The sequence below is a fragment of the Elgaria multicarinata genome, chromosome 8 (genome assembly GCF_023053635.1).
Source record: "Elgaria multicarinata webbii isolate HBS135686 ecotype San Diego chromosome 8, rElgMul1.1.pri, whole genome shotgun sequence".
Lineage (NCBI taxonomy): Eukaryota > Metazoa > Chordata > Lepidosauria > Squamata > Anguidae > Elgaria > Elgaria multicarinata.
This window is the reverse complement of record NC_086178.1, coordinates 9223692-9235749: the sequence shown is the minus strand read 5'-3', so window position 1 is coordinate 9235749 and position 12058 is coordinate 9223692. Positions and strand designations below refer to the sequence as shown.

Genomic DNA, 12058 nt, shown 5'->3' with positions numbered 1-12058 from the left:
GAGGCGAAGGATCCGCCTTCACCTCGATCCTCTTCGCCACGCTCCGCCGGCCCCCCAATCCTCTTCGCCTCCACTTTAAGGGCAGGCGAAGCCCCCCGCTCCGCTACTGCTTCTCCGGTCCGATTAGAAGCGGAGCACATCCCTAGTGTGCACAGACCCCCCAATCTACTTCTCTTCCAGCTCCGCCCCTGCTCCGCCTATAGTCCGCTCTGCTCCACTGCGGAGCTCCGGATCCGGATCGGAGCTCCGTTTCCCCCCCCATAGGCTTGCATTGAAAGCTAAAAAAGTATACAATTTTTTTTCTGTTAAAGTTAGAAACCTCAAGTTTGGCACCATGACACCTCATGGATGTATACACACGCATGCCAAGACTCAAGCCAATCCAAGCCTCCCCTGATTTTGGGGGAATTTATGAAATTCGGACATCCCATTTGCAGACACGGACTGTTCTCTGACATTTTTTTACAGATAAAAAATTGGAAGTGGGCATGCCATCTAGATCCACATTCATGGCAAGACTCAAGCAAATCCCATCATCCCCTGATTTTTGGTGGGGCTCTACCCTCTAACACACCACCCATAACCCCAATTCACACCCCTTTTAATAGCTCCGTCAATGTTCATGTTAGAAACCTCAAACTCAGCACTATGATAGCTTATCCAGGGATACACATGCATGCTGAGACTCAAGCCAATCCCATCATCCCCTGATTTTCGGGGAATTTTTGAATATCGGATTTCCCATTTACAGACATGGGATTTACTCTGACATTTTTACAGATAAAAAAATTGGAAGCAGGCATGCCATCTAGATCCACATTCATGGCAAGACTCAAGGAAATCCCATCATCCCCTGATTTTTGGCAAGGCTCTAACCTCTAATGCACCACCCATAACCCCAATTCACACTCCTTTCGATAGCTCTGTCAATGTTCACGTTAGAAACCTCAAACTCGGCACCGTGATAGCTTATCCAAGGATACAAGTGCATGCCAAGACTCAAGCCAATCCCATCATCCGCTGATTTTTGGGGAATTTATGAAAATCAGACACCCCATTTGCAGACACGGACTGTTCTCTGACATTTTTAAAGATAAAAAAATTGGAAGTGGGCATGCCATCTAGATCCACATTCATGGCAAGACACAAGCAAATCCCATCATCCCCTGATTTTTGGCGGGGCTCTAACCTCTAACGCACCACCCATAACCCCAATTCACACCCCTTTCGATAGCTCCGTCAATGTTCACGTTAGAAACCTCAAACTCGGCACCATGATAGCTTATCCAGGGATACACATGCTTGCCAAGAATCAGGGCAATCCCATCATCCCCTGATTTTTGGGGAATTTATGAAAATCGGACACCCCATTTGCAGACACGGACTGTTCTCTGACATTTTCAAAGATAAAAAAATTGGAAGTGGGCATGCCATCTAGATCCACATTCATGGCAAGACTCAAGCAAATCCCATCATCCCCTGATTTTTGGTGGGGCTCTAACCTCTAACACACCACCCATAACCCCAATTCACACCCCTTTCGATAGCTCTGTCAATGTTCACGTTAGAAACTTCAAACTTGGCACCATGATAGATTATCCAGGGATACACATGCACGCCAAGACTCAGGGCAATCCCATCATCCCCTGGTTTTTGGGGAATTTTTGAAAATCGGACACCCCAGTATCTCAGGGATTTAGAGCTGCAGACAGCTCAATGGGGCCATTTCAAAGGAAATCCCAACATGCCATGAATTGGGGTGTAGAGAAAATATGAATCTTCTTCCACACTTAAAAATTGATTTGGAACTTCCAAAAGTCTAAGTGAGCGCAGGAAGGACTTCTCACCGGAGTCAAAGCAAGACACACACAAACCATCCCTGCGAGGTGGGCAGGGGAGGAAGGAGGGAAGGTAGGCAGCCAGCAGACATTTCTGGGGGCACAAGGAAGTAAGCCAAGGATAGTTTCAAAGCCAGTAATGCATTGCAAACCATCCCTGTGAGGTGGGAGCAGCACAGAGAGATGCCTTTTCTTTTGCATCCCATAACTACTAGGAGACTAGGAGGATAAGAGTAAAGCTTTGTGATCCTTGCTTCAGAGTTGATTGACTGCGCTGTGATCACAGCCATTACTAAACAACAAAATAATAACGTTAATAGCAGTACTAATTAATATTAACAACAACAACAACAACAACAACAACAACAACAACAACAATAAGGAGTTGAACCAGCCTGCCTGACTTCACTGAAGAGAAAAAGCCAGGAGAGCTTGGGCTATGGGGTGTAAATAATATAAAATGGAATAAATAAATAAACAAAGGAAGGGTGGAATTAAAAGTAGGGTGTGCACGGACCCCCCGTTTCGCTTCTCTTCCAGATCCGCGATTTGCAGATCGGCCCACTTCGCTCTGCCCCCGCTCCGCCTATGTTCGCTCCGCTCCGCTGCATTGCTCCGGATCCGGATCGGAACTCCGTTTCCCCCCCCCCCAATAGGCATGCATTGAAAGATAAAAAAGTACACAACTTTTTTTCTGTTAAAGTTAGAAACCTCAAGTTTGGCACCATGACACCTTTTCTGGGGGCACAAGGAAGTGAGGCAAGGATGGCTGGTTTCTAAGCCAGCACTGCAGTTAGTCACGCATTGCAAACGCAAACCATCCCAGCGAGTCGGTCACCGAGGAGGAGGACAGGCTAGCAGAGGGGCAGGCAGAGACATGTCATAGATCTAATATTGGGGAGGAGTCAGTCCCTGCAGATGCCCCACCACAGTAGCACCCCGGGTGGGGAAAGCAGGCAGGCAGCCAGGCGGGCAGGCAGGAGGGCAGGCAGGCAGGCAGGCAGGCAGGCGGGCATGGGTTGGCGGGCCCAGAAAAGCTGGTACCTTGCACAACTAAGCCATAGATCTCTGGGGGAGTCAGTCCCAGCAGATCTAGCTACCTCACAAGGACGGCTCCTAGGCAGGCGGGCATGGGCAGGTAGGTTATAGCTTATTGAAGCAGTTACTTTGAGTGTGGCAGATGATGCAGGCAATCAACCACACTTTGGCTTGGAGCACTAATGTTGCTGGATGATCCACCTCTAAGTGTATAGGTGTTGGATGACCTGGAGAAATCCATCCTCAGCCAGCACCCTCCAAAGGGCAACCAGTGGAGTGCTGGAGTTTTCCGCCTCTTCTTGGTGGCTGTGGCGGTTCTCTGCCCAACCTTGGCGTGCAGACAGAGCCTGTGCCCAATACCCCTGGACTGTGCTCCTTCTGGGAGGGAGCTCACTACTCAGAAAACTTAAACTGTTCCAATGCACTTCACCCTAAACTTGAAAGGTCGACCGGTCGACTGCTGGAGCTTAGCTCCCTCAACAGGTGAAGTCAATGAATTAAAGTGACAGGTTGCTTCTCAAAAAGGGGTTACAGCGGAAGAGGGGTGGGACGAGACCAGGGAGAGATGCTCGGCCAGCTGCTGCTCCTCCTCAGCACCCAAATCCTGGAGGACCACCGCCTCCTCCTGCCCCTCCACTTATTATTATTATTATTATTATTATTATTATTTATTTATATAGCACCATCAGTGTACATGGTGCTGTACAGAGTAAAACAGTAAATAGCAAGACCCTGCCGCATAGGCTTACAATCTAATAAAATCATAGTAAAACAATAAGGAGGGGAAGAGAATGCAAACAGGTACAGGGTAGGGTAAGCAGGCACTGTGCTGAGGACCTCGTCTAGGATGTCTGGAGACAGGTCCATCAGTGGGCTCGTGGGCTCAAACAATAATGAAGGAGTTGGGGATACTCCTCCTCCTCTTCTAATGGCACTGCTGCCACGTGCCTCTTGCAAAGGGGCACTTTTCCCATTTCCACCCTCAAAAAGAGAACGCCAGGCACAAGTTGCAGAAGAGAGTGCCTCTGCCTGCTGCTTCTGTTGCGGAGCAGCCAGCCAAGGAGTTGCCCGTTTGATTTTCACAGCAGGAGAGGCAGCCTGCTTACTTGTGCCAGCCTGAGCCTTGCCTTGACCACTGCTTTCAGCATGCCCCGCCACAGACATGCGCCTGCTCCCTCTTTTCATGATGATATTATACTAATACTAATAATAATATGTATAAGAATATACTAATACTAATATTAATATGTATAAGAATATAATATTAATACTAATAATAATATGTATAAGAATATTAATACTATATGTAGGTAAATGGGACAAGAAGTGTGTGTATGCTTTGCCCAAACAGGATTTGAAATGCTCAATCTGTGGCTGTTGCACTTTATAAACAGTGCACACAACACACTCACACAATAACACAGTCACACACACAGTCCAAGTAACAGAGAGAAGAAATAGAGAATAATATTTTTTTTTTGTATATAGAAGGAAGAAGGAAGATGAAACACAGTCAGACTTTAAGAAAGGGAACCAACCAAACAAACAAACACTCCAAAATTTAAAAATAAAGTTTATATTAAATCAAAGTAAGGGAAAAACACAGGGCAAACTAAGCAAAAAGTCAGAAAGAAGCAAACAAACACACACACATGCCAAGCTAAATCCTAAATCTATCTCCAAACACAGCAGCAACACCTAACTAACTCCTCTCCCCACGAACGCCAAACCCACAAGACGCTAAGAGCTCAAAGCTCTGAGGGTGCCTCTGCCTTAGTCCCCCCCTCGAACGCTGGGATTGGAGGATGCTTCATGAGGTGATCAATTCTCACCAGAATTGGGAGTTGAATGTGCCTGTCATCGCTTCAAAAAAACCAAAAAAACCCACCCGTTTACCCGCTGTCCCTATTTGTTTACCCGACTTTTCCAAAAATTCTAGCAAGCGAACCGCAGAATGCAAAGAGCTGAGAGTAGGCTCAAAATGACCCCCATCCACGACTCTCTGAGCACAAGAAGTTTCAGAAAGATAGCTTAAAAAACAACACAGTTATCCCCTTTTCTTTTCCGTAATGCAATTGGTGGGGCTACTGTTTTAAAAAACACTGGGAAAAGTCCGTTCAGAGTAGAAACAGAAGTTTCCCAGGATCCCAAGTTACCCATTTTGCCTATCCCCTCCTCTAACTTTGGGATCATGTGATCATGACCGGGAGTTGACTCTGCCCCTCAGCAGCACTTTGAAAAAGGTACCTACCTTTTCCCGCTTTTACCCGACTTCTAAAAAAATATAGCAAGCCAACCGCAGCACGCAGAGAGCTGAGAGTAGGCTCAAAATGACCCCCAGCCACGACTCTCTAAGCACAAGAAGTTTCAGAAAGATAAAAAACAACACAGTTATCCCCTTTTCTTTTCCGTAATGCAATCCTATGGGCAAAATGTTTCAAAATGGCGATCGGATCAGTCTGCGGAAAGAGGATTGCTCCGCCAATGGGCACTTCTCTTCGCCTTGCTTCTAGGGGTCCACGGTCTGCTTATACTCCGCCTCTGGGCAAGGCGGAGCAGGCCAATTTGCTTCTGATTCTCCGCTTCTAATCGGAGCGGAGCACATGCCTAATTAAAAGCAGTAGTGTTGCTGATTAAACAACAAGATTTTTTTTTAAAAAAAAAAGGCTGTATCTGTCTTTTACCAGTAAGAGGGGAGTGGACGTACCCAGGGGGAGGGGGAAACATCTGCCAATTTTGACTGTCCCTTTCTATGGACTAGTCTTTGAGAAGCAAACTTTCACTCATGACAGGCATTGTCTCCACAGGTTAAACTTTGGAGGCCTCTGATGGCTCTCCAAGGTCAGGAGAGTGCACTGGGCATGTCCACATGCCCTAGGGGAGCTCATCCCCTTGCACCACATCTATTCAGTTGATCCCCAAGGTTATGGTGGGTTAGCAGTGCTGTTTCCTATCTGTTATTTATTTGCTTAGTATATGATTTCAGGTTGTGTTTGTGCAATTGGTGGGGCTACTGTTTTAAAAAACACTGGGAAAAGTCCGTTCAGAGTAGAAACAGAAGTTTCCCAGGATCCCAAGTTACCCATTTTGCCTATCCCCTCCTCCAACTTTGGGATCATGTGATCATGACCGGGAGTTGACTCTGCCCCTCAGCAGCACTTCGAAAAAGGTACCTACCTTTTCCCGCTTTTACCCGACTTTTAAAAAAATATAGCAAGCCAACCGCAGCACGCAGAGAGCTGAGAGTAGGCTCAAAATGACCCCCAGCCACGACTCTCTAAGCACAAGAATTTTCAGAAAGATAGCTTAAAAAACAACACAGTTATCCCCTATTCTTTTCCGCAATGCAATCCTATGGGCGAAATTTTTCAAAATGGCGATCGGATCGGTCCGCGGAAAGAGAATCACTCCACCAATGGCCGCTTCTCTTTGCTATGCTTCTAGGGGTCCGCGGTTCGCTTCTACTCCACCTCTCGGCAAGGCGGAGCAGGCCAATTCGCTTCTGATTCTCCACTTCTAATCGGAGCGGAGCACATGCCTAGATCCAACCCTCCAGCTCCTGACAAGCGCAGGCCAATTACACCAGACATACTATTGGGACTTTGTGCGCAATGGCCCAGGTTATGCTCATATAATTATGAGCAATTCCTGTATCACGCCACAGCTTTAACAGCATTTTTCGGAGCCTTTCTGATCAGCGAGCTCCTGGCAGGCTCCAAATCAGATGACTCCAACAGGACGTTCTGCTTTATAGACCTATGGCTGGAGCAAGACAGAATGCATCTGCATCTGCACCGCTCCAAGACGGACCAGAAAGGACACGGAGATTGGGTGGAATTGGGCACAGCTGCTAGGGAGGAGCTGTATCCAGTAGCAGCCATGGCAGCCTTTACCTCTCTTAGAGGTAATTCTGAGGGCTTGCTATTCCGCCACATAGACCGCAAGCCATTGACCCAATATCAGTTTTGGGCAGTGGCCAAGAAAGCGCTGTCAGCAATTGGCTTAAGCAAAGCGCAATTCGGAACGCACTCTTTCAGGATTGGTGCAGCGTCAATGGCGGCGTAATCAGGCTTGAGCAATAACAAGATACGTTCAATTGGCAGGTGGCGTTCGGGGGCCTTCAGGACCTATGTTAGGTAGTTAGTTACCATTTAAGTTCAGTTAATAGTTGGTGTTTCTTTGGCAGATATGTGGAGGAGACCAGAGCCCATAAAGATCGTCATATGCGGACACAGCATGGTCTTCTGGGCATGCAACAGGGCATCCGGAGCTGCTGTGGGCACACACTTGGGACTGCATCCCGACGCCACCGTACAATGGGTGGGGCGTCAGGGTTTGAGATTGGGAGGTCTCCTGCATCTGCTGTTTCGTTCTGGTGTTGTTGTTGACCCGCCGCAGGTGTTGGTTATACACCTGGGGGCAACGATCTTGGTTTGCTCAAAGGGAAAGCCCTTATTTTACAGGCCCAAGCTGATTTGGAGCATATTTGGATATGTTTTATTTATTTATTACATTTCTATACCGCTCCCATAGCCAAGGCTCTCTGAGCAGTTTACAGAAATTCTAAAATTGAGGTAAAAACAAGTATACAAACTTTAAAACTCTAAAACACAGTACATACACACATAAAGCATTAATGTTGGCCAGATACAAGGATCGTATGGTCCAACATGCTGCCTAGGTGCCAGTGGTGCGAGGGGCATAATACATAGGGACTAAATAGGGCTGTAAAGAAAGTCAACAGGGAGTTGCGACTGTATTTACAGGGTAGATTGGGATGGTGCATCCCACACCCAGATATTTGCGTGAACAGGCAAGAACTATACAGGGCTGATGGAGTGCATCTATCCGATGTAGGGAACGACATTTTCCTACATGATCTCCATGTGGGTCTGTGGGAATACCTCCGTGGTTGGGGTAAGTGGGCCTAAGCCGAGGCTTGGCCCGCTTCTGTGGCAGGGTTGTGCGGGAATTGGATAGTTTGGATAGGGACGGTAAGCACACTGGCACCCATTTGGGGTGACTGGCATAACCTGATGGCCTGCTTCACGGGGCTTCACGGCCCACATGTCAGGATACGGTACGCCTTTGGAGTCCCTCAGGTTTCATCTACTTGCCGTCGTTATGGCAGCAAGCGGGGGTGAAGCCGGGAGCACTCCCCACACTTATAAAGTGACAGACAAGGCAGGAGGCGGGAAACCGCCTTCTGGCTTGGAGTGTGGCTTGCCCATTGCAGGCCAAGGGGCCTGGGATAGGATTGAATTCCCACACAGTCACAAGGAGATATGGGAGGGATGTTACTGCCAAGTTATAAATAAAGAGGCCCAAGTTAAACCCATACAATGCGTCTGTGTTTTATTTCTGCTTCCTCCTCCAACATGCAACGCTCGTGGTCTTCTTCTGCTCCTTAAAAAAAAAAAGGCGGGCACAATATCCTGTTCATTGGAGGCCATCGTACGCCACGAGTAAACAAGAGGGGGAGATGTCACAATAAAAATAGCATGAGATTCTCACCCCTCCATCATGCTAGACACTATAGGTCTAGCTGAGGCCTAAGTCAGTAAGAAAGAAAAAGCCTACTCACAATATGAAAGCTGCTGAATACAAATTTTAAGCCAACATCAACAGCTTCAACTAGTTTCTGGAATTTTTCATCTTGAAGAGAAAACCGGTGTCCAAATGTCACAGCGCAAATCACGTTGGAGACTGCATTGGTGATGGGCAAGGAAGGGTCAAGTGGCTGCCCTGAAAATGGAGGCATATTAATATTAATCCAGCATCTCCTATTACTACCCAGAGTGGGATTTCATGGTGGTGCATAGGAGGCAATAGGGATTTTTGGCAATGTATTTTTGCATTAGAAATCAAGTAACGTGTGAAATTGCATTCAAGCATACAGAGCACAAAAAGATTTCTGCACCTTGGGACACATGTCGGCATCATTTCCTAGCATTACATACCCTTTGCACATGCAAACGTCTCCACCAGCTGCTGGGCCTCCTCTTCTATTTGGTGCTCCATGCCTTCCTTCCCCAGACCCAGCTTCCGCAGAGTCACTACAGCAAACCGTCTCTGCTGCTTCCAGGTGTGGCCATTTGAAGCTACAATACCTGAAGCCATCAAGAACCAATAAGAAATTGTTACTCACAAACTGCATGTTAAAATCATGAGGTTACCAGCCTAGAAAAGTCAACATCTGCTGGAGATCAGGCCCGTACATCCAAACGCTGCCCATTCTTTTAGCAACTAAGAACTGTATTGCTGAGGCAGAATCCATCTAGTACAGTTACTGATACCACTGACAACACTGCTTTCTTCTGCAGCAGAACACTTGTGTATCCATTCCAAAACTTTGGGACTTGCATCTATGGACCTCCCTGCCACAGTTTTAATAAAGCTCCATAGTAAATCTCACAGTAAAGGAATGGTGCTTATAAAAAGTTCAACTAATGCTAAAACTCTTTTGCTTATACAAATTCAGCTTCCCAGTTTCTATGGTGTAGGTATGTGATTGATACAACTAGAGAGACATTTTAAAAATTAAGAAGATTATTATACAAATTAAAGGAATGATTTACACAGGGGTATGTATCACTTTATGAATAATAGGCTGAGATTTTTTAAAATAGACTTGCTTACTTTTTATAATATGTAAGAGAGTCTTCCCCAGGCTAATGAGCACGCAGGTTTCTCCCCTAAACTCCACCCTACCCAATCCCACACAGCCAGAAAACAAGGCTGTACAGCAGTCTTCCTCTTCCTCTTGCTGCTGCTTCTGTCTTCTAATGTGATTCCTTTCCTTGAAATCTCCTCTGGTCAGACCTCTGCATCAATCCTTTTGGTGCTGGGTTATGTTGCCTGCTTGAAGCTCCACCATAATCTCACACCTTCCTGCTCTCCCGAGACACCATCTCTGGCTTGAAGACTTTTTGCCAGCAAGGTCCTCTCAAACTAGAAGTCTTCTGTCTTTTCCCAGTTCTGAGCTCTGCTTCCTTGATCTCTCTTCAAACTAGGGATAGATGGAGCCACGTCTGTCTGGTTGTGGTGGGCATCAACTGAGCCATCCGTACTGCCTACCCACGTGAGCTGAGGAACAACCCAGCCAGTGGTAGGAGGAGGAGGGCACTTCATTTTCCTCTTCCTGTTCATGCTATTGCAGTGGCAGTGGTGCTAGCAAGGAAGGAGGAGGAAAAGAAGGATGTCCCAGGTGCCCAAGCCATCCCTCCTGCCAAATGGTCCCTCCACCTGCTGACAGTGGCTCTTCCAGGTATACCTTTCAAACCAGAAAGACTTGCCCTTGAGAACCTTCATCACAACTATTTCAGGTCTCCTTTGTTGTCTTCCAAGTGTAGGTAATACTCAATTTTACCGTTTATGTCGCAACTATAATTTAACAACTGTAAATACATTTGAATTGCTATTTCCTGATTTCACCTGCTTATGATATCTCCAGTAGACTGAAACTTCACAGGGTTTTCTCTAGAAAAAATGAGAGGTACAAGATTTTACTCTTCCCAACTTACCCCTTTCTCTTCCTATAGCTTTTACGAAAGGAGACGATGGTCGCTCAGAGAATGCTTCTTCATGGTTGACCAGCACTTCTTTCACAGCTTGGAATCCAGACATAGCTATCACAGGCTGATGTGCTAGCCACACACAGCAAATATTTCCATATTGCTTTGCTATCTGCAAATTGGGTCAAAATACAGAACAGAAATGTGGCAATAAAACAAATCAGATTATTTCAAGCTTATACATGAACACCAGCCTTCCTTACTTCCTCACCTCTGCAGCTGGGGCCAAGTGCAGCACGTCTCCTCTCTGCCTTCTCTCTCCCAGTTTTCCTTTAGGAATATGGGAACATTGGAGGCTGCCTTATAGTTACTTAGACCATTGGTCCATCTAGCACAGAATTGTTGACCCTGACTGGCTGTAAACTCCTGGGTTTCTGGCTGGATTTTTCCCTCGCCCAACATGGAGCAGCAAGGGCCTGAATCTGGGACCTTCTGCACACAAAGGATGAGCTCTGACATATTGAACTATGGCCCCTGCCACTTTCTCTCTCAGATTCCTACTTCATTCTCCTGGAATATTCCTTCTTCCACCCTTCCTTATGTATTCCCAACCTATTTTGTTTACTCTCTACTCCATCCTGCGTCACACCTCCCTAGGATAAGAGCACCAGAGAGCACCTTCGGATTGCCCCTGCACCACTGTGAAAGCCCCACTGGCTTCTTCAAGAACCCCAAAATCTTTAGTACTTTACAATTTTGATGGCTGAAGGAACCTAATGTAGTCGTGTGCAATGTGGGGGCCATTCCAAAGAAGCATGCCTCCAGCAGAGACTCTTAGAATCCTTGGGGTTCTAATTTGAACCTTCTCAAGCAATTTCAGCTTCCTCTCTTTCTTGAGGTACTTGTGGTATCATTCCCATGTGGCCATTTTGAAATACAGTAGCTAGGGTGACCATATGAAAAGGAGGACAGGGCTCCTGTATCTTTAACAGTTGCACAGAAAAGGGAATTTCAGCAGGTGTCAGTTGTATATGTGGAGAACCTGCTGAAATTCCCTTTTCATCACAACAGTTAAAGCTGCAGGAGCTATACTAGAGTGACAGATGGGCTTCCGGCATCGGAGCTGCAGCAGCAGCATCTCCAAGAACTCAGAGCATTCTAAGTGTTTTTTCAACTGTTTTAATCACTCTTAACCAATGACTTTGTCCTTGAGGTAAAAGAGCTCTTCAACCGCAGTATTATCTGCCAGTTGGTTTTTTGTTATTGTTTTATCCTCTCCAACAAACTCCCAGGGTCTTTTGGTGACTGGCTGAATCTTTGATTTTATCGACCATTAATTGAGCTGTTTTTGTCATTGGTTTCCTATCGTAAACCGACGGTGAAGTCAAAACGAATAGCTGCCTCCAAACGGGAGCCTTCACTCTGACTTAAGGAGCCGTTTGGATTTTGTTACTCTTCCGAGGAGTTTATCTCGGCCTGTTGGTGACTGTTTGTTGTTTTACCTCATTTACCTTACACCATTTATCTTAACTACGGCAGGACGCCGAGTAGAGGGGGTGAAATGATAAGACCCTTGGCTGTTTTCTGCCAACGCCTCCCTCCTTTTGAACCCTCATGCAGTTTACTCCTCGGCGATTAAGTTACAAAGTTATCCGTCTGGAAGCTGAG

The 12058-nt window shown here is 46.5% G+C and overlaps 1 protein-coding gene across 1 annotated transcript in view; it reads right to left on the bottom strand.

Moving 5' to 3' along the window:
• Positions 1 to 12058, bottom strand: part of LOC134402406 (cytochrome P450 2J5-like) — a 42138-nt gene that overhangs the window by 25081 nt on the left and 4999 nt on the right. Inside the window, exons 2-4 of the mRNA XM_063131835.1 lie at positions 10400 to 10562; positions 8837 to 8986; positions 8461 to 8621 (exon numbers count right to left, since the gene is read on the bottom strand). Coding sequence (XP_062987905.1) covers positions 8461 to 8621; positions 8837 to 8986; positions 10400 to 10562 — 474 coding nt within the window. The remainder of the gene's footprint in view (positions 1 to 8460; positions 8622 to 8836; positions 8987 to 10399; positions 10563 to 12058) is intronic.